This window comes from Mustela nivalis (genome assembly GCF_964662115.1).
Source record: "Mustela nivalis genome assembly, chromosome: 10".
Taxonomy (NCBI): domain Eukaryota; kingdom Metazoa; phylum Chordata; class Mammalia; order Carnivora; family Mustelidae; genus Mustela; species Mustela nivalis.
The window spans coordinates 74,605,967-74,628,477 of NC_139029.1; the positions used below are offsets into that span (position 1 = coordinate 74,605,967).

Sequence of the window (22,511 nt, forward strand, 5' to 3'; positions counted from 1 at the left end):
ATGGAATGGGTTAACTTTGCTTGCCAGAAGGTGTTCTGACAAACACAGGAAAAGAGAGATATGTGCAGCCCCCTTTAAGAGCAGAGCAACTGAAGAAAAAAGAGATTTATGCTTTTAATTAATGGCAATTAAACCATGCCTGTTGGCTTGGCCTATGGCAATTGTTCCCTGCAAAAAGGAGGCCGAGCTGGTGACAAGCATTTGAATCCGCTAAGTTCTGTCAAGGGAGCTGACTCTGCAGGCATCAAAACCAAACTAAATCAATAAAAGAATTAAACTTTTATAAATTGCATTTTGACAAGTATCAGATACCGTTAAGCTTTGATATTATGAATTCCTTGGAGGTGATGCAAACAAGAAGGGCCGCAGTTAGAGATCCAAACAATCAAAGAGGCTTGTTAACATGCGCTGTCAAATGCATCAGTGCTATTAATTACTACAAATTAATGTGACTCTCTCTTCCTCTGGTGATTGGAATAATAATCAGCCAGATTCGTGGAATGAGCACAGAGAACATATGCAACCCTGCCAAAAATAATAAGTTTGAAAATCAGTAGACATTTACAATCTTTGTGTTCAAAGACTAGATGGTTTTCTTGTTGCCAGTCATGACCTCACTTTACCCCATCCTCCTGATTCCCCGGGATCTTCTTCATGGGCTTTTTCTTGTGTGATGACAGAGGGAGGCACCATTCTCTTGCCAGTAATTATTGGAGCATAGAATAAAATCTTTACTGGGCTCCACTGAGGTGTGGGGAAATAGAACCCTAACCAAAGTGATAGTTTTCTAGGAAATGAACCCAAATGCCCAAGTTCTGTAATTTGGCCACTTTCTAGAGTGAAAACTTTGCTCTGCGATAAGGTTGGTAATTAAAATTACATGAGTCTCTCACTCTGACAGTGCAGCAGGCAGGACTCGTGGGGGAAGAGGAACCCTAATTAGATATTCTGGGTATCCAGAATGATTTAAACAGAAGAATTCCCCCAGCATTTTGTGATACACTACATCTACAGTTGCCCAGTGCCAGGATTCATCTGTTCCTCCTCAGGTCCACATTTCAAAAGAGAATGAGATTTTCATCTTCACAGCTAGAAGAATTATGAGACTAGATCCCTAGACCCCCATTTTACCCAGTGAAATGCCATAACAGATGAGAGCTAAATAAATACTTGTGTTGTTAAATGCAGTAATTTCTATGTTCTAAAATACTTTGAAAGCAAACATATCACAAATTAATTAGTAATAACATGCTTCCTTGTGCTTTCTAACATATAACATTTTTCTAGTTTATTTTACAAATCTGGGCATTTTCATACCCTCCTGAAAGTTGCTTTATGCCTTCTACTTAGTACTCTGGGAACCAATAGTATATGGTTTCTTACATCCCACATGTTTTTACTACATTGTGAGGTTAATTGAAGAATGGAGTTTAGCCACATAATATGAGAATTTATAATAATTTGGAGGAGAGGTTCTTTTCAAAAGCAGGGACTGAACATCTCACAGTATGAACTGATTTTTCATCTAGTTGAAGGAGGTACAGGGTGGAGATGGGGCTGTCAGGGAGTGGGCCTCTGTCAAACTTTCTCTTGTCCTTGGACTTGGGATAGTTCACAGCTCTGGAAAACCATCATTTGTTAATTGCATTACTGGGCTACTCTGTGTTAGTTGTGTGGTCGTTCTTAATTGGAAAGAGACACATATCATAATAATACCTCCTACCTTGCAGTAGGAATGGTGCCAGGGGTGTACTGGTGTTCGGACTATTTGATTTTTACCAGTGACTATACCTAAGTGTGTGATTTTAACACAGAGAGAAATTGTCTTGACGCCATCTGGTAGCAGTTTTTCATGTCTGACAAAATTTAAAACTCAGTTTGAAGCTTGGCCAGTGATAAATATCCTCAGGATTCCACAAGAACTTGGTCCACCTCTGACCTGGTACGTATGAGGGCATGTGTCTCAAACTGTGGTTACAGTATTTTATTGATGTGCCTAATCTGTTATCCAGGAACCACAATTCTTATGATAGATAGGATATTTGCTGGGATAGTGACAAGGAAGTTTGGGATGATTTTTTTCTCTTTTTTCCTTGTCAAGAAACGGATCCTGGCTCTAAGTCTGGGTTTAAGCTTAAGTTTTCCATTTCAAGGGCTTCTCAAGATGTGTTCAGAAAGAGCATTGCAGAGGAGAAAGAGGAAACAAATGCGTATAAATCCTCCACAGGAAAGTCTGATAGATTAAAGTATGGTTCTAAAGATGTGCCTCCCTTCCCAATGTGCTCACTCAGCAAATGCAGAAGGAATTCATTGTTGGAAATTTGTGTAATCATTTTTATCTGATTACTTGGCAAGATGCTACATGAGCTCTGGCCTCTATTTTAGAGACCCTGGTTTTATTATAAGCATGCTTCAGTCCCTCCAGATGTCTTTATGGATTTGAAGGGCCTGCTCAAGCTTTGTCACTTATTTTGAACAATATGATTTTCTAAGAGAGGAGCGTTCTTGCGCAGCCTGACATGGGATACGGGAGCACACACCGACCACTCACTAGTACTTTAATGCTTCCTGGCAGCAGCGGCAAATCAGGCCGAGTTCAAACGACACGTTTGCCTGGAGTTCAGTATCCATTTAAATCAAATTTGTCAGCTTTCCATTTTTTAATACTTTTTTTTTATTTTTATGAAAATGTCACCTAATAAATACCTTGGGAGTGTGATGACATGCCTTGATATGAACAAGCTGCATTCTGTGGGGAAAAAAAGTGACTAAGTTGCCCCTGTTAATCCAATAATGTAATTATCTTTTTCCCTGAGAGTTAATTTACAAAACAGTTGCATTTATTTCATTTTTCCCCCACTGTTACTTTGAAGGCCTGCCATTTATAAATCTGCACGTGTACGGTTGTGTGTTTGTGTATGTAGATCCGGGCGCAAGGAGGTTATTTCTTTCCCTGCTCGTTTCTATGGTGGCTTCCTTCACTTTTTCCCCTTTCTTAAAACTGGTAGCTCAATTCTCAAATGATTATTAATGATAGCCATCAAGTTTGTAAATCCTTGCAAATTGTGTACCTGCTAGGATTTAAGAACAATTATCTGGAATATTTTCTTGCTCCCCAGAAGAGGAGGGGAGGGTAACATAGTTGGTGGTGATGGTGAGAGTATTCAAAATTTCATATGCAGGGGTGCCTGGGTGGCTCAGTGGGTTAACGCCTCTGCCTATGGCTCAGGTCATGATCCCAGAGTCCTGGGATCGAGCCCTGCATCAGGCTCTCTGTTCAGCGGGGAGCCTGCTTCCTCTTCTCTCTTTCTGCCTGCCTCTCTGCCTACTTGTGATCTTTGTCTGTCAAATAAATAAATAAATAAAATCTTTTAAAAAAAATTCATATGCAGGTAGAAATACAGCTGCATTGTCTAAGACATTGATTCACTTACATGAATGTATAGCAGTATAATGTATGACTTGATTTCTCAGCAAATATGTCTCTGTTTGATAGTAAGCTATCTCTTTTTACTTTGCTCATGAAGAAAATGGCAGATGAATGATTGGCTGTTGGCTATTCTTCACCATGTGGAGTGATAGATGAACAGACTCTTTAATTTAGCCCCTTTGTGTTTGCTTCTAGTTTGAGACTTCTGTTTTTTATTATAGCGTGCCAGATAGAATGAAGTTCCATATACTTGGTGCAAATTATAACAAGACAAATTGCAAATACAGATGTTGATGTTTTTCTCTGTTTATGACACTGCAAATTGTCCCAAGAAGGGATTATAGGAGAGACTTCAAATGTTTCATAGACGGATTAGAAACTAATGGCACACACACACAGAGTATTGGTTTCAATCCAAGTTATAGTTGCTAAAATCGACAACAGTACTCTCCATAAGAAAATGTGCTTTTGCGACAGATATTGGCGAGGATGCAGAGAAGGGCAACCCTCCTACACCGTTGGTGGGAATGCAAGCTGGCTCAGCCACTCTGGAAAACAGCATGGAGGTTCCTCAAAAAGTTGAAAATAGAGCTACCCTATGACCCAGCAATCGCGCTACTGGATATTTACCCTAAAGATACAAACATAGTGATCCAAAGGGGCATGTGCACCTGAATGTTTATAGCAGCAATGTCCACAATAGCCAAACTATGGGAAAAACCTAGATGTCCATCAACAGATGAATGGATAAAGAAGAGATGGTATAGGTATCTACAATGGAATACTATGCAGCCATCAAAAGAAATGAAATCTTGCCATTGCAATAATGTGGATGGAACTAAGGGGTACTATGCTGAGTGAAATAAGTTAATCAGAGAAAGAAAATTATCATATGATCTCTCTGATATGAAGAATTTGAGAGGCAGGGCGGGAGGTTGTAGGGGGTAGTGAAGGAAAAAAATGAAACAAGATGGTACTGGGTGGGAGACAAACCATAAGAGACTCTTAATCTAAGGAAACAAACTGAAGGTTGCTGGGGGGTGGGAGGGGTAGGGATACGGTGGTTGGATTATGGACATTGGGGAGGGTATGTGCTGTGGCTAGTGCTGGTAAACGTGTAAGCCTGATGATTCACAGACCTGTAGCCCTGGGGCAAATAATACATTATATGTTAACAAAAAGAAAAGAAAAGAAGATATTGTGCATTTGGAGGAAAGAAATTGCAATTTTACTTCAGTTCACTATTTTTTTTAAAAGGAGGTCTTTTTTTTTTTTAAGATTTTTATTTATTTATTTGATCACAAGTAGGTAGAGGGGCAGGCAGAGAGAGAGAGGAAGGGAAGCAGGCTCCCCGCTGAGCAAAGAGCCCGATGCGGGACTCGATCCCAGAAACCTGGAATCAAGACCTGAGCCAAAAGCAGAAACTTTAACCCACTGAGCCACCCAGGTGTTCCTCAGTTCACTATTCTTGCAATAGTTTTTTAAGCACAGGATATAGAAATAACCTCTGAACCTGGTTTATATTTTTATGGTTATTATTCTTTTTTTTTTTTTTTAAAGATTTTATTTATTTCTTTGACAGAGAGAAATCACAAGTAGATGGAGAGGCAGGCAGAGAGAGAGAGAGGGAAGCAGGCTCCCTACTGAGCAGAGAGCCCGACGCGGGACTCGATCCCAGGACACTGAGATCATGACCTGAGCCGAAGGCAGCAGCTTAACCCACTGAGCCACCCAGGCGCCCCTATGGTTATTATTCTTATCATGGTAAAAATGACAGCAAATGCTAAATTCATTTCTAAAACAGCAAAGAAATACTTCAGTAGATATATCAAAGGATTCATTTTGTGCATAATCTTGAGTTCTTGAACAATTATTTTTTTCAACTTCACAAAAGGCTTTTATGATCTGACTTTCAATGTCTCAAATCTTAAAAGACTTGAGACACGCATTTATTAAGTATTACCACTGCTGGTCAAAGACATGATTGTCTCTTTCATTCCTGGCTCTGGAAGGTAGTCTTCCTTTCCTCACCTACCAACTTGCTCATAGTGTATTTTCTAGCACAACATTTAATAAATTCTATCCTACTAGTCAACCCAAATATAGATATCTACTAAATCCAATTGATTACATGAAGTATGACTCATAAACCACCATTCACACACTTACAGTATTTAGTAATTTAGGTAAACCTCAGTAATGTGAACATCCATCTTCTCTTTCCATTAAAAAAATGGCAACAGTTCGGGATGGCTGGCTGGTAGAGCATGGGACTCTTGATCTTGGGGCCCTAAATTCAAGCTCCCACACTGGCAGTAGAGTTTACTTAAAGAAAAAATTGGTTAAAAATGGCAACAGCTCTGTCATGATGTTTGTGGTTCTTCTTGACAAAATAGGGAAATATTAAATCCACTTGCAGCCTGATTTGGAGATCTTGGGCAAGTCATTAATTTAATGGAATTCTGTTTTCATGTTACAAAAAAATAATTAAAGGTTACATATTCATCCCACAAGTGTGCCAAGCTCTACTATATCCCTAAAGATATAATCATGTGTAATACAAGTAAGGGTCTGAATTTTCAGACCTTATAGCCCAGAAAAAGAGAGGGAAAATTTTATCTAAAAGGGAGCGGTAAGTACAATGGCTGTGGTAGAGCAGAAGACCAGAGGGACAACCAACCCAGCCTGGGGCATATGAAGTGTCAGAGAGTGCTTCTTGCACAAAGGTATGTCTAGGGAAAGAATGAGTAGAAACTGGCTAGAGAAAGGAGGTAGAAAAATGTTCCTGGCAGCAGAAAAGGCAGGGCCAAAGAGAAAGTCATGGCAAAATCAAAGGATGAAAGACATTATTTTGCCCAGGCCACAGAGTTTGGGAGAAGAGTGTGTCTAAGAGATAAAAAGAACTTCCTAATATTAAAGTGTAATTGTTTAAAAGTAAGACTTGGTATGACCAGTCTGGATTGTGTAAATATATGACTTACTAGGAATGATAGAGCCAACTAAGTTTCTAGGATGCTTCTTACATGCAAAGCATTGTGCTCAAAGCTGCAGTGACATAAAGGTGAAGAAAACACCTCCATACTTTCAAACAAGTTTGCAATCGAGCAGGGGAGGTAAGAAGGTAAACAGAAATACGGGACAGAGTGAAGTGGGTCGTCTAGTAGACATATCCAAAAAAAGTGCTGTGGAAGACCAGAGAAATGGTGATTTGATCTAGGGGTGAGGATGGGACTTAAAAAAGATGGCTGCTGGGGTGCCTGGGTGGCTCAGTGGGTTAAGCCTCTGCTTTCAGCTCAGGTCATGATCCCAGGGTCCTGGGATCAAGCCCCGCATCCGGCTCTCTGCTCAGTGGGGAGCCTGCTTCCCTTCCTCTCTCTCTGACTGCCTCTCTGCCTACTTGTGATCTCTGTCTGTCAAATAAATAAATTAAAAAAAAAAAAAAAAAAAGATGGCTGCTGCCGAGCCAGATGATGAAGGATGGGTAGGAGGGATCCTGTTTTCATTTTCTTTTCTCTCTCTCTCTTTCTTTCTTTTGGTAAGATTTTATTTATTTATTTGACAGAGACAGAGAAAGAGAGAGTGAACACACATGAGAGCACAGGCAGGAGAAGCAGAGGGAGAAACAGGCTCTCCGCTGAGCAGGGAGCCCAATGGAAGACTTGATCCCAGGACCCAGGGATCATGACCTGAGCCAAAGGCAGACACTTAACGACTGAACCACCCAGTGGTAAAGCCCTCCTTTTTCATATTCATATATCTAAATGAGCATATATTAAGTTATCCAACAATAGAAAAGAAATATCATAGTCTTGCTCATAGTAAGCGAATTATAAAAATTATATGTATGCATATTTATTTCTTTGTTGGTTTTTTCTTATTATTAAAAATAAAAGAAGATGTTCTCCATGGTATAAAGTGTGAAAATAAGTTAGCAAAATAAAGCCAAAAAACTGGAAAAGACCTAAGAAAAGATGCTTCCTTTTATTTTATTTTATTTATTTATTTTTTAAGATTTTTTTTAAGATTTTGTTTGAGAGAGAGAGTGAGTGGGAGAGGGAGAGAAAAAGAGCACAAACAGGGGGAAGGAGAGAGAGAAGCAGGCTTCTGGCCAAGCAGGGAGCCCGATGTGGGGCTCAATCTCAGCACCCTGGGATCATGACCTGAGCTAAAGGCAGATGCTTAACCGACTGAGCCACCCAGGCTCATCCTTTATGATAAAGGATCAAACACTCTTTATTGTTTTTTTTTTTTTAAAGATTTTATTTATTTATTTGACAGAGAGAGATCACAAGTAGGCAGAGAGGCAGGCAGAGAGAGAGAGAGGAGGAAGCAGGCTCCCTGCTGAGCAGAGAGCCCGATGCGGGACTCGATCCCAGGACCCTGAGATCATGACCTGAGCCGAAGGCAGCAGCTTAACCACTGAGCCACCCAGGTGCCCTCTTTATTGTTTTTTAATACACTAATCTCAAGTCCAGAAAGCTAAGAAATCTGCTTAAGATCACAGAAACAGTTTAAAGGTAGAGACAAGGGCGCCTGGGTCTCTCAGTGGGTTAAAGCCTCTGCCTTCAGCTCAGGTCATGGTCCCAGGGTCTTGGGATTGAGGCCCACATTGGGCTCTCTGCTCAGCAGGGAGCCTATTTCCTCCTCTCTCTCTGACTGCCTCTCTGCCTACTTGTGATCGCTCTGTCAAATAAATAAATAAAATTAAATTAAAAAAAAGGTAGAGACAAGACTTCTAGACTTGTATTTCTATCGCACTCAGGTGCCTTCTTTAGTAAGAAATCTACAAGCATTAAATAAACAAAAACTAGTTTACCATAGAAAGGTACTAGATAATTTTTATATACAGTATGTAATTTTTATACACACATTGGTTTTGAACTAATTTGTTCATCAACTTGGCAAACATGTTAAAATTTATAAGTAATAAATTAAGGAGATAGATTTTAGAGCAAGTTAAAAATAAGATGGCCACAAAAATTCAAAGATATGTGAAAATATTCATAGCAAGTTAAAAGGAGAACACATAAGTATCACCAGTTGGTTGTAGTTTAATTAAAGGCACAGAGAAAAAAAATCAGCAAAAAAAAAATATATATATATTTTTAAAGATTTTATTTATTTATTTGACAGAGAGAAATCATAAGTAGACGGAGAGGCAGGCAGAGAGAGAGAGAGGGAAGCAGGCTCTCTGCTCAGCAGAGAGCCCGATGCGGGACTCGATCCCAGGACTCTGAGATCATGACCTGAGCTGAAGGCAGAGGCTTAACCCACTGAGCCACCCAGGTGCCCCAAGCAAAAATATTTTTTAATGTCCTGCCTCTTTCCAGAATGTTTAGAAAGATTATTGCTAAATCAATTAATGTGTCCTAGCTATATGAAATACTAATGAAATACAGATAATTCATTAGTCTAGGCCTGCTTTTCCCATTTTTAAAATTTTTTTTTCTCAATTCTTTTTTTAAATTTATTTATTTGACAAAAAGACATCACAAGTAGGCAGAGAGGCAGGCAGAGAGAGAGGAGGAAGCAGGCTCCCCGCTGAGCAGAGAGCCCGATGTGGGGCTGGATCCCAACACCCTGAGATCATGACCTGGGCCGAAGGCAGAGGCTTTAACCCACTGAGCCACCCAGGCGCCCTGCTTTTCCCATTTTCTATAGCAGCTCTTCACCATAACCAAGACATAAAAATGAGAGACACTTATGATTCAGAACAAATGAGTGACACAGGGGAGACTTTTATAACACATAATTGTTATGACCCAAGATGATCCCGGCATGATTTCTATTCTCTGTTCTTCATGTTTCAAAATGATGGCTTCTCCCTACTGTGATTTATGGTGCTTTCTGGCCCCTTAACAGAACACACCCATTCAGAGTTGTCGGTAAGATCCTAAATATCACAGCCCGCTTTCTTCCAATGGGAAGGCCTGGCCCTCAACTCTCCCATCCTAAGGACTTCCTCACCATCCACCCAACCCAGAACGTTTCTTTTTTTTTTTTTTTTTAATTTTTTATTTTTTATAAACATATATTTTTATCCCCAGGGGTACAGGTCTGTGAATCACCAGGTTTACACACTTCACAGCACTCACCAAATCACATACCCTCCCCAATGTCCATAATCCCACCCACTTCTCCCAAACCCCCTCCCCCCAGCAACCCTCAGTTTGTTTTGTGAGATTAAGAGTCACTTATGGTTTGTCTCCCTCCCAATCCCATCTTGTTTCATTTATTCTTCTTCTACCCAGAACGTTTCTTGATTCATCTTTTCCTCCTCCCACCCCCAAGTCCAATCCAGTAGTAAGTTCTGTCAGCACTACCTCCAAAATAGATTTTGATTCTAATAACCACTTGCTACTTCCTCAGCTAGGAGCCTCGTCTGAGTCACGGCAGACCTCCCCTGGAACATTGCAACAGCCTCTTAGGTGCTCTTGCCTCTCAAAACCACATTCTTCACCTGGAGCCAGAGTACGGGCATGGCCCTTTCCAAACTCTCCTCCTTCTCCCAGTAGTTTTCCATATACCAAGGACAGCCTCCAAAGTCCTTAGCAGGGCCGGAAGGCGTCACAGTTTGGATCTTACTTACTTCCCAGACTACCCCTCCATTTTCTTTCCCTTTTTTGTTTCCAAAACAGGCAAGTTCTTCTTAAGATCCATCTCCCTGGGTCTTTGCATGGCCACCCCCTTTCCTTGGTCTTCCTTCAAACGTCTCCTCTTCAGAGAAGCCTCTTCCTACTCTGGCTGAAGGAGAACCTCCGCTCCCTCTCTCCCAGCACCTTCTTTCATCTTCCCTGTGATTCTTAGAAGTCAATAAAATGATCTTCATTTCTTTATTACCCATGTATTCTCTGTCTTCCCTTATCATTCCACGAGGACAGGAACTTGTCTTTCTTGCTCATCTCTCTTTTTTTTTAAGATTTTTATTTATTTATTAATTTGACAGAGAGAAATCACAAGTAGACGGAGAGGCAGCCAGAGAGAGAGAGAGAGAGAGGGAAGCAGGCTCCCTGCCGAGCAGAGAGCCTGACGCGGGACTCGATCCCAGGACCCTGAGATCATGACCTGAGCCGAAGGCAGCGGCTTAACCCACTGAGCCACCCAGGCTCCCCTCTTGCTCATCTGTTGATTCCCAACTCCTAAACAGTGTCTGGGACTCACCCCATGTGACTGCCAAGCGCTCGTAAAAATTCTTTTCCATATCCCTTTCTGTGAACTCCTTTGTGTTCTCTGGTGTAGCAGGAAGAGTAGAGTTTCGCATGAGGAGCTAGGGTTTTGAATTCCAAATCGACCCTCCTTCCTGACTGGGGGAAGGTATTCTCACCTGCAAATCCAGGCAGAATTCTTACACGGAGAGGCCATCGTGAGGTTTAAGTGAGGTCATGACTGTGAAATGCAACGCTTAATACAGAAACTGGCACACAGTCAACATCAGTTAGCATTAATAATGTTTCTGCTCAGCATAGGACGGTGGTCAAAGTCAGGAAATGTGAGTTCTCCTTCCTTTTCTCCTTCTTCCTTTTTTCTTATTGAGTCACTGATTCACAGATTGACTCACTTGCAAAGGTATCTGCACTAACTCTAGAGTTTCCATACAAAATAAGAATAGGGGAGACCAACAGACGCTTTCCCCGTCACTCATTCCTGTTCACTGTGTTTCTGAGTCTTGGGTAAGGAGTAGCTGCTGCTACCATCCCACATGTTGATGATCAGTGCTGACTGGGCTTTGGCAAAGCTTTCAAACATGTCTCCCGTCTTCTGTGATCGTGAACAGCAGGACAACATGGTAAGGTTTGGACACTTCTCCTGCTACCTCCTCTGTTCTTCCCCAAGCTCATCTTACAGGCTGAATTGACATTAAATATGTCAACCCCTAAGGACCATGGCTTCTTTTTCCCTTCATTGACATGACAGCCAACTCCCATCTAAGGCGGGACGAAGGGCATTGCTCAGTGTGGAACTTCTGTGTGACAAAATTTTATTTTTTCCTTTTCTTTTAACCATTGGATGGAAATGAGGCAGTGCAAAAGTGAGAATGCACAGGACCTTAAGCTTCCGGATTTCCACCATTAGGCTAATTGTTTTATGATGTGTGAGCAATTTAATACAGATGTACAGATTCTGTAGGGTGAATGAAGTCCATACTGACCTCTTTAGCATGAGGTAGGGTATAACAGCTGGTGCTTATGTAAATGGTGAAGGAGTGCTTTGTTATACCAGCTTTGCCCCTTTAAACAGGTCACTGATTTCATTTCATTTCATTTTTGTTCACACCATACCTCTATCAGTTAACATTAATTTTGCTAAATTGCAACTATTTATTTTTATGCTAGTCATGGAAGGTAATACTGTATATTAATGGTTTCTGTACACCTAGCATATAACTGACACACATAAGCGCCAATTCCAGTAAATATTGAACCAATGAAAATATGCGTGCCCTGGCTGTATTTATATGCCCATATTTACCAGACAGATGTCTGATTGAATTAGCAGCTTTAAAGGCTGGCTTGTATCACTATATAGACAAAAATATCAAGGGGACTTAACATACATTTTGTTTCTGTTCACTGATCCCTCACAGTTGTATGGCATTCAACCATTATAAAGCCCCTCAACATACATCAACTCATTCAATCCTTAGAACAACATCATGAAGTAGGAAGCGAAGTCTCAGACCTAAAGATTACATAGTTCCAAAGACCAAGTAACAAGAATGGACTTATTCTGAGAAGCTGGACCTCCTCTGACATTTACTGCAGACTCGACTTTTAAGAAAAATCATAGGAATTTTGAGACTTTTATTTTGTTATTATTTTTAATATTTTTTAGAGACTTTTACTTTTGTTTTTCTGACAGCAAATAGACATGAAATCAACAACTTGGTTATTTGTTCTATTTTGCTCATGTCATAAATTCAACATATCAGAGTTGAAATCTTTCATCCATTCCTTTAAAAAGGGTCTGGCAGCTTTTGTTTGAATGCTCAGTTCTAAGAATAGGAGCATCTTATTTTGTGGAGGTAAAATGTCCATCTGGAAACTTGTCTCCATGGTCTCAGTTCTTTCCTCCATCAGCACAGACACTCACTTCTTCCTCCGCTCCTTGTATGAGATGGCATCCAGGCTCCTTGCTGTTTCGTGAGTGGATAAAAGCTGGGCTTGGTATGTGACCTCAGTCACTCATTATGTGCCAACAGTGAGAAATTATGAGGATTAAAAGTAACAACCCACGTGACACACTTAGCTCAGGATTCAATAAACTCTTTTTAAAATATTATTTTAATTATTAAAATATATTTTTATTATCACTATTAATCTTGGTCACCCTCTGAACATATTCTAGTTTGTCAATGTGCCTCTTAAAATTCACCCCCCAAATTCAGACAAAATATTTCAGATGTAAGCCATATGTTTAGTAATTAATGAATTTGATTAATGTTCCTCTATAACTTGGCAGATGAGAACATCTCTTTCTGTATGATAAAAAAAAATCATATGCATAAATATCATGACTAGATTCAGACATGTAAATAGAGAAGTAATTGATCTACCTCACTGTATAAGTTTAGGTATATCATATGGTGGTTTGATTTATATATACTGTGAATTGATTGCCACAACAGGATCAGCTGACATCCATCTTTTCATATAGATACAATAAAAAGTTAAAAAAAAAAAAGTAAAAAAGGAAAAGAAATTCTCCTTATGGCGAGAACTTTTAGGATTTACTCTCAAGATTTTCATATATTGTACAGCAGTATTACATTGTAAGTATATTCCTAGTGCTTAGTTATCACTGGAACTTTGTACTTTTTTTTTTTTTAAAGATTTTATTTATTTACTTGACAGAGAGAGATCACAAGTAGGCATAGAGGCAGGCAGAGAGAGAGAGAGGAGGAAGCAGGCTCCCCGACGAGCAGAGAGCCCGATGCGGAACTTTGTACTTTTTGATCACCTTCTTCTGATTCCTTTTTCTTTTTCTTTTTTTTAAAGATTTTATTTATTTATTTGACAGAGAGAGATCACAAGTAGGCAGAGAGGCAGGCAGAGAGAGAGAGAGGAGGAAGCAGGCTCCCCGCTGAGCAGAGAGCCCGATGCGGGACTCGATCCCAGGACCCTGAGATCATGACCTGAGCCGAAGGCAGCGGCTTTAACCACTGAGCCACCCAGGCGCCCTGGTCTCTTTTTCTATGGGCTTTTATTCTTTTTTTTTTTTTTTTTTTAAGATTTTATTTATTTATTTGAGAGAATGAGCAAGCATGAGCCGGGGAAGGGCGAAGGGCAGAGGGAGGGGGAGAAGCAGACTCTCCTGAGCAGGGAGCGTGATGCAGGACTTGATCCCAGGACTCTGGGACCATGACCTGATCAGAAGGCAGACACTTAACTGACTGAGCCACCTAGGTGCTCCTATGTGTTTTTGTTCCTGTTCTTCTTTTGTTTTGTTTTAGATTTCACATGTGAGATCATACAGTATTCCTTTTTCATCTTATTTCACTTAACATAATGCCTTCAAGATCCAACCATGTTGTCACAATGATAGGTTTTCCTCATTTTTATGGCCAAATAATAACCCATTAGATATACAAACACCACAACTTCTTTATCCCTTCTTCCCTTGATAGGCACTTAGATTGTTTCCATGTTTTGGTTACTGTAAATAACGCTGTTATGAAGATGGGGATACAGGTCTCTTTTCAAGTTAGTGCTTTTATTTCCTTTGGATATGTTCTCAGAAATAGAATTGGTGGATTATATGATATTTTTGTTTTTAACCTTTTGAGGAACTTCTATACTGTTTTACTTTTTTAAAAAAAAATTATTTTATTTATTTGAGAAAGAGAGAGAGAGAGCACAAGCAGGGGGAGAGGCAGGCAGAGGGACAGAGAGAAGCAGACACCCCACTGAGCAGGGAGCCCAATGTGGGACTCGATCCCAGGACCCTGAGTTTATGACCCTTGCCAAAGGCAGACATTTAACCACTGAGGTGCCCAGTCACCCCCTCCATACTGTTTTCCACAGTAGCTGTACCAATTTGCAATCCCACCAAAGTGCACAAGGTTTCCCTTTTCTCCACATCCATGCCAGCATTTGTTACCTTTTGTCTTTTGATATTAGCCATTCTAACAGGGATAGGGGGATATCTCAGATACCCATCAACCTTTTATATTCCTTTGGAGAAATGTCTATTCAGATCTTTGCCCATTTTTAAATTGGGTTATTTGTGTGTTTTTCTTTAAAGAGATAGGGTAGAATTTTTTACTGTTTTTATTTTAATTCTACTGTATATTAATACAGTGTTATATTAGCCTCAGATGTACAATACAGTGATTCAACAATTCCATACATCACCAGTAATCATCAGAACAAGTCCCCTCCTTAATCCCCATCACCTTTTTCACAACCCCTTTCCCCCACCTCCCCTCTGTTAACCATCAGTTTGTTCTCTATAGTTAAGAGTCTATTTCTCCATTTATCGATTTCTCTTTCTCTTTTGTCTTTGTTTGTTTCTGAAATTCCACATGTGACTGGAATCATGCTATTTGTTTTTCTCTGACTGACTTATTTTGCTTAGCATTATACCCTCTAGCTCCATCTGTCATTGCAAATGGCAAGATTTCATTCTTTTTTATGGCTAAAAAACATTCATATATATATATGTATATACATATACATATATACCTATACATATATATGTGGTGTGTGTATATCTTCTTTATCCACTTATCTATCAGTGGACCTTTGGGATACTACCTGTGTTTTATTTTCTATTGAGTTGTATTAGTTCTTTATATATTTTGGATATTGACCTCTTATCAGATATATGGCTTGCAAATATTTTCCCCAGTTATGCAGCTTGTCTTTCCACCTTGCTGGTGGTATCTTTTGCTTTGCAGAAGATTTCAGCTTGTTGTTGTCCCAATTGTTCATTTTTTATTTTGCTTCTTATGCTTTCAGTGTCATATCCAAAAAATCATTACCAAAGCCTATGTCAAGGAGCTTTATCCCTATGTTTTCTTCTAGGACTTTCATGGTTTCAGGTCTTATAGTTAAGTCTTTAAACTATTTTGAGTTAGTTTTTTTGAGTGGTGTGAGATATGGGTCCAGCTTCTTTTACATGTAACTATTGAATTATCCCAGCACCACTTACTGAAGAGACTATCTTTCCTCCACTGAGTATTCTTGGCTTCTCTATCATATATTAGTTGATTATATTTGCTTCAGTTATTTCTGGTCTCTTGATTCTGTTTCATGGGTCTATTTGTCTGTTTTTAATGTCAGTACCATACTGTTTTGATGACTACAGCTTTATAGTATAGCTTGAAACCAGGAAATGTGATGCCTCTTGGTTTACTCTTCTTTCTCAAGATTTCTTTGTCTCTTCAAGTTCTTCTGTGGTTCCATATACATTTTAAGAGTGTTTTTTTTTTTTTCTACTTCTATAAAAACTGACCTTGAAATTTTTATAGAGATTGTACTGAATCTATATATAGCTTTGGGTAGTATTGATATTTTAACAATATTAATTCTTCTAATCTATGAACATAGAATACCTTTCCCTTTACTTTTGTCTTCTTCAATTTATTTCATCAATGTCTTCTAGTTTTCAGATTAGAGATCTTCACCTCCTTATTCCTAAGTATTTTACTGTTTTGGTGCTGTTATAAATGGGATCAATTTCCTTCCAGATGAATTTCCAGAAATTTCATTGTTAGTGTATGGAAACACTACTGATTTTTGTGTGGTAATTCTTTTATCTGACAATTTTACTGAATTCATTGATTAGATCTAATTTTCTTTTGGGTTGAGTCTTTTGAGCAAGTTATTTAAAGGATTTGTTTCCTAAGGTGATATAAGACTATGTGGTTTGACCGACACTTAAAAAGCTGTAAGAATTCTTACACTAAATGTAAGTAAAAGACTTGCTCACACCAACCAAGCCTGTTCTGTCACTTTAGCCGAGGATGTTCCCCAGCAACAAAATTGAGTGTCGGGACACAGAAGGGAGTACACTGGAAGATGGGAGTTGTAATCTCATTATCAATAGCTAACATATTATGACCATGGTGGCCTACTGTTTTAATATTGCAGCACGCTAGGCTGTTTTTCACATACACTGTCTTCAGCCTGGAATTACCTATTGGAAAAATTCATAGGTCCTGCTATTGTTATGATACTGTGTTACAGACTAAAAGCTTTTCTTTACTCAGGTAGGAGCTAATACAAATAAACAAAAGTCAATAGCTCCCCATTTCCTACTCCCTTTCTTCCATTAACTTAGAATAGGAAATCAATACCTTCTTGTATCTTTATAGAGTCTCATGAACGTACATGGATGCAAGGAGAGATTACATAGTTAAGTGATTAGATGCTTACAGAAAAACAGAAAGGTAGATAGAGGGGAGAATGTAGGAAAGAGAGGTAGATAAATGATAGATAAAGAGATAGGCAGATAGATAGGTAGATAGATATGATACAATATGATATGACAGAATGAGAAGTGGAGGATACTATTATAGAAAACAATTCTGGCCGGGTGTCAGGATACTTGAATCCCAGTCTTGACTCTGCCATTAACCTGCTTGTGATTTCACTTAATCCTTTAACCTCCCTTCATTGTTGCAGCAACTTAGAGGTGTTGCCAACCAGCATGTTAGGCCATACTGGTAGGTCCTGAACCCTTAACAGACAGCTCTGAAAATCCACCATTGTCGCCCTATTTGCCACCATTCCTCCCAGTCAATAGTTGGCCAGGATTCTTAGTAGAAGGCACACTTATTACCTATACCTCCCAAACATACTCTCAGAGATGTCCATTTCCAGAAATGAGAGGTGGTTTGGGGTATCTGAGACCAAATGATGTCTAGGTTCTAAATTCTATGATTCACCATACATAAACATAGCCTCTTAAAATTTGCCATTCAGAATATATTTCCTATGAATAAAATCCTTTCTGTGAACACTAATTTTTCTAAAGTCTGAGGAGAAGGCCTGTTTTTGCAGCTCCCTGGTTTTCTTGGGCCTAGACCAGTCGAAAGTGCTCAAATCTTGGGCAAAATCATGACATGTGGAAATGTACATACAGCTTGCTTCAGCTTTCCCTTTTTATGCTGTATTTCCCGCAGTGACAAGGGCTCTTGAAGGGACCTAATAACTTCCTGCTCTTTTAACTCCCAACTCACTATAGAATAAGAGAAGTTCTGATAATTAGTAAGTACACATTATAAACTCCTACATCATTATGGTGTGAAGAAGCTTACGGATTTTGCTGGAGTGTCTGTTGTCAACTCAGTTTCACCACCATGTCTACCAGCCAAGAACTACATCTCTCCCAACCCCTTGCCCGTATGGTCCTGGCCAGAGTCAGCATCTCTTTCATGAAGACACACTCCTATGAGGATTGACAGGATAAAGAGGAGAGGCCATAAATCTTACGAGGCAGTTCAGTTTGATGAATGAGTAGATATGAGGTTCTAAAGAATTTCCACGTGAGATTCTAAAGAATTACCTCCATCAGTGCTACAGACTGAGAGAGAGGGCTGGAAATTTCCAGAGGTCCTTACAATTTATACTCTACTGAATCACCTGTGTTAGTATAGCACCCTGAGATCATTGCCGCTGGCTTCCCGATCTTGGTTCCCCTAACTCTTCCAGTGATTGGTTATGCCTCTAATTCCCTGCACTGAAATTCTTCATAACTGAAATACACAGTGACTTCTGCTTTCCTTGACCACAACTGAACTCCATTGGCATTACCTGATTCAACTATTTATGGGTACATGAGTCCACTTTGGGACATACCTGCTGAGTTGGCATTCAATGTATTCTTAACACTTAAAGCAATATGGAAATTGCTTGCTTTGGAAACAGCCCATTGCATGGGACACCTGGGTGGCTCAGTCCCTTAGGCATCGGCGTTTGGCTCAGGTCATGATCCCAGGATCCCAGGACTGAGTTCTGCATCGGGCTCCTTGTTCAGTGGGGAGGCTGTTTCTTCCTCTGCCTGCCACACCCCTGCTTGTGCTCTCTCTCTCTCTCTGACAAATAAATAAATAAAATCTTAAAAAAATTTAAAAAGCTCATTTCATTAAAGAATTGCCCCAATTGTTAGAAAGCATACCATAGTGTAAAAGAGAATGAGCATAAATTTTATTTTAATCGCAAAAGCCTGACTTTGAAACCTGTTCGCCACTTAGAAACATTGGGTGGGGGCACCTGGGTGGCTCAGTCATTAAGCGTCTGCCTTCAGCTCAGGTCATGATCCCAGGGTCCTGGGTGGAGCCCTGCATCGGGCTCCCTGCTCAGTGGGAAGCCTGCTTCTCCCTCTTCCACTTCCCCTGCTTGTATTCCCTCTCTCAATATATCTCTCTCTGTCAAATAAATAAAGTCTTAGAAAGAAAGAAAGAAACAAACAAACAAACAAACACTGGGCAAGTTGCAACACTTTTCAGCCTCAGTTTTCTTTTCTGTAAAGTGAAGGCAATAATTGTACCTACTTTTCAGGGTTGTTATAAGGACTAAATGAGATCAAGTGTAGAAGCCATCTTTTCCTTACACTAAACCAAACTGGCATTCACATAACTTTCACACTTTGGGCCTAATTCTGTTATCTGGAGTCATGCAGGCAGGGCCCCAGCTGGCCCACAGACCATGTCAGAGCGAAAGGCTGACTCAGCCTCGCATCGGGGCATATGGCTTAGTGAGCAAAGAAAGAACTGGATTTCACCCCCCACTGCCCCTTAGCTGATCACCATTGAGAACCCTCGAGCCTGAACAACTAACTACTGGGTCACTGCAGACAGATTAAATATAATCTCTCATGAAAATCCTTCATCTATTTTAAGACATCTCTCAATTCCTCAAATCACCTTTCCTCTTCTGTCTAAACCAAATATTACCAATTAGATGAGGGAGAACTGCCCCCATACTGAACAGTGCACTCTTCATTAATGAATGACTCAGCCAGAGGATGGATATACTGGAAGACTAATTACATCATCTAAGAGTCGTTCCCACTAAAGTGTCACCTTAATCGCACAATTGCATTTTTAAATGTTATCGTAGAGGTTTATCCTCTTGTTGAAGACCGTTGAACATTGGGGACAATGTGGGGACAGATGTGTGGGTGTCTCCTGCTGAGTATGAGGAAGGGGAAGGTGTGTGGAATCCTCATTTGGCCTGACTTTTATGTTATTTAAATAAAGCTTAATTTTAATTTTAGAAAAACTTAATTATCTAAGGGGCTCTGGTTTCATCCTTTAGGTCAACCAGCCAGGAGAGGGTGGGACCAGGGGGTGATACCTACTTCCCCTCCAGGTGGCTGACCCACTTCAACTTTTGTTGGACCCCAGGTAAGAGAACAAATGGAAGCCTACAGATCATAAGTCTAAATATTAAGAAGCTCTAAATAAAGTTTAAAACTGCTAAATAAAATATGTTCTATCTTACCTTGACAAATACATATTCATAAAGACAAAATTGAGAAAATGTGTGTAAAACTATTTTTTATATAACTGACAGCAAAGTATCAAACGTGACTGAATTAATTATTATTGTGCATCTCTGGATGTTCTGTTGATGAGCTGGTGATACTTGGATGAGTAATAAAGACATCCATAATTCATTATCATATATTTGTTACATAAAATTAATTTGTCATCTTCATTTTAGCAAAATTACTAATTATATTGGTATAACAGAGATTTCCATGTGTTCTATTGACAGCAATGACAAATAACAAGTATTTTCTCAGTCACCACAGTTCATATATGTAATATGTATATTTTATTTCATTTTGGTTTGGAGAAACTTCACTCTGCTAAGGCAGGAGCAATGGGAATTGTCAATAAAAGTCTTAAACCAACTCTTGAATTAGAAAATGAACTTTACATATGAATTTTACATATGCTTAAAAAACTGTAATGCAGTCACATGTAACAAAGTAGCACTTTTGCAGAAAATATTATAAACTATTTTAATATCAAATGTACTGTTTTCATTTTTAACATGAATATGATACAGGAATAAAAAAAAAAACAAAACAGGAATATCTTTTTTAAAAGGACTTTTTTTCTTTTTAAAATTAATTATTTTTATTAACATATAATGTATTATTTGCCCCAGGGGTACAGGTCTGTGAATTGTCAGGCTTACACATGTCATAGCACTCACCATATCATAATCTTTTAGAGGAATATCTAGATATATACAGTATTATATTTTTATTTTACATTTTCTAATTGGATTATTATAAAGGAAACAAAAATTAGTAGGGCATTACTTAACTTATTCAAATCTCTCTTCAGTTAAGACTATGCTTTCATGTACGATAGCCAGAAATATGGTCTCCATTAAAATTAGAAATTATTGAAAATTACTTACACATGAATGATCTGTTTTTTTAATCAAGACTTTTATGTTATTTAAATAAAGCTTAATTTTAATTTTAGAAAAACTTAATTATCTTATTAAGCATTTTCATCAGGGCAAAACTATTTGCAATTTTAGGGTTCAGAGGCCATTAGGTTACAAATGTAAAGAATAGGTAGCATGTGCCCTAAAGGTGACATCTAGACTAACAAATGCAATTTTAGGAGTGATATGAATTGTAAAATGTTCCTTTCCTACTCTACCCAACTGTAGTGAATGTTGCACCAGTTCCTGAAGACCTGGACCCAAGCTGGAACAGAGAAGCAAGAAGATGGATGCTTGGTGCTAGTGGGAAATGATACTTTATTATGCAAAAATCTATAACATTCACACTGTATGAGAGGAAGAATTTGACAAGTTCATTTGTCTTTTCTCTTACCTAAAGCGCTTCTGCCCATCAGATTCTCCCTGCACTCTGAGGCACCGTCTGACTCCTGCATAGAAGGTGGTATTGTCCACAGACCCTTGTGGCTTCAGACGCTGTTTAAGGGATAAAGGGCAAGAGATGAAGAGATACATTCTCCTGGGTCTTGAACTGTGTTAGTCACCACAGTGGGTCACCTTGCATCAATGCTAATCACCAATCCTGGGTGACAGAGGTGACTGTGTGCTCTTTAACACACACGTTTGTGTCTGTGTGTGTGATCTGCGGAGCCCCAAAAGATAATACTGCTAGGAAGCTTCCCTGCTCTCTGTGGAGGTCTGACTGACTCTAGCACAGGGAGGCTTTCTGATATACCTTAACCCAGGTCACATGCCCCTGGGCCTTTTTTGCCTGAAGGTTTAGTCTCTTCACTCACCTTCTGCTCAAAGTCTTCTACACACTTCTTTTTGTTTGGAGTGTCTTTGAAGCTACTGATCAAGAATAAACTGTTTTTGAAACAGTATATCCCCCTTTTTGATATCCTAGAATGAACCCCTCTGGTTACAAAGTTTCTGGCAAAAATTTGCCTCTCAATTAAGGGAGGTTCTACTGTAATTTATAAACTATACCCTGGACACATACCTTTTCTAGAGAAGGGAACTACCTTTAGGATAAACATCTCCTTTCTGCTTTTTACAGTCCAAGAATTAAAGAAATTTTCAATAAACAGGAGTTCTTGTTTCTTGGTTTTGTTTTTGCTTTTTTTTTATTTTTTAAGAATTTACTGTTATGATTTACTATCTTGTATGCCATGAATCTACTGATCTCAATGAAGCTTTTTATACTATGTTACAGTTTAATAGGATCACATGTACTCAGTAATCAAAATAATTTGAGGAAAGTGCTTAAAACAGTGCTTAGCATGAAGTAAATACTTAATACATGTTAGCTTTTTAAAAAAATTTCATTTTTTATTAACATATAATGTATTATTACCCCAGGGGTACAGGTCTGTGAATCACCAGGTTTACACACGTCACAGCACTCACCATAGCACATACCCTCCCCAATGTCCATAACCCCACCACCCTCTCCCTACCCCTTCACCCCAGCAACCCTCAGTTTGTTTTGTGGGATTAAGAGTCTCTTATGGTTTGTCTCCCTCCCAATCCCATCTTGTTTCATTTTTTCCTTCCACATGTCAGCTTTTTAAAATTAAGATTGCTATGATTATAAATTTAAATATGGCTTCCCATTCTCCTCCACACAAATTCTCTCCTGTGATCGT

The 22,511-nt window shown here is 39.2% G+C and overlaps 1 protein-coding gene and 1 long non-coding RNA gene across 5 annotated transcripts in view; one reads left to right on the top strand and one right to left on the bottom strand.

The window, feature by feature from the left end:
• LOC309843292 overlaps positions 1-21,250 on the top strand; it is a 34,144-nt gene extending 12,894 nt beyond the window's left edge. Inside the window, exons 2-4 of the long non-coding RNA XR_014300047.1 lie at positions 6,993-7,157; positions 19,693-19,781; positions 21,073-21,250. This is a non-coding gene — a long non-coding RNA (uncharacterized lncRNA). The remainder of the gene's footprint in view (positions 1-6,992; positions 7,158-19,692; positions 19,782-21,072) is intronic.
• LOC309843288 (uncharacterized protein) overlaps positions 1-22,511 on the bottom strand; it is a 144,484-nt gene that overhangs the window by 10,145 nt on the left and 111,828 nt on the right. For 3 of the 4 annotated variants that reach the window (XR_014300041.1, XR_014300042.1, XM_082688631.1), the window contains 2 exons: positions 21,239-21,339; positions 12,266-12,563 (listed from right to left, as the gene is read on the bottom strand). Coding sequence is in view for 2 of the 4 variants with exons in the window: in XM_082688631.1 (XP_082544757.1) it covers positions 12,488-12,563; positions 21,239-21,339 (177 nt within the window). In the remaining 2 variants the exon portion in view is untranslated. Of the gene's footprint in view, positions 1-12,265; positions 12,564-21,238; positions 21,340-22,511 lie in introns of those variants that run through there. The other variant, XM_082688632.1, reaches the window with a different exon arrangement.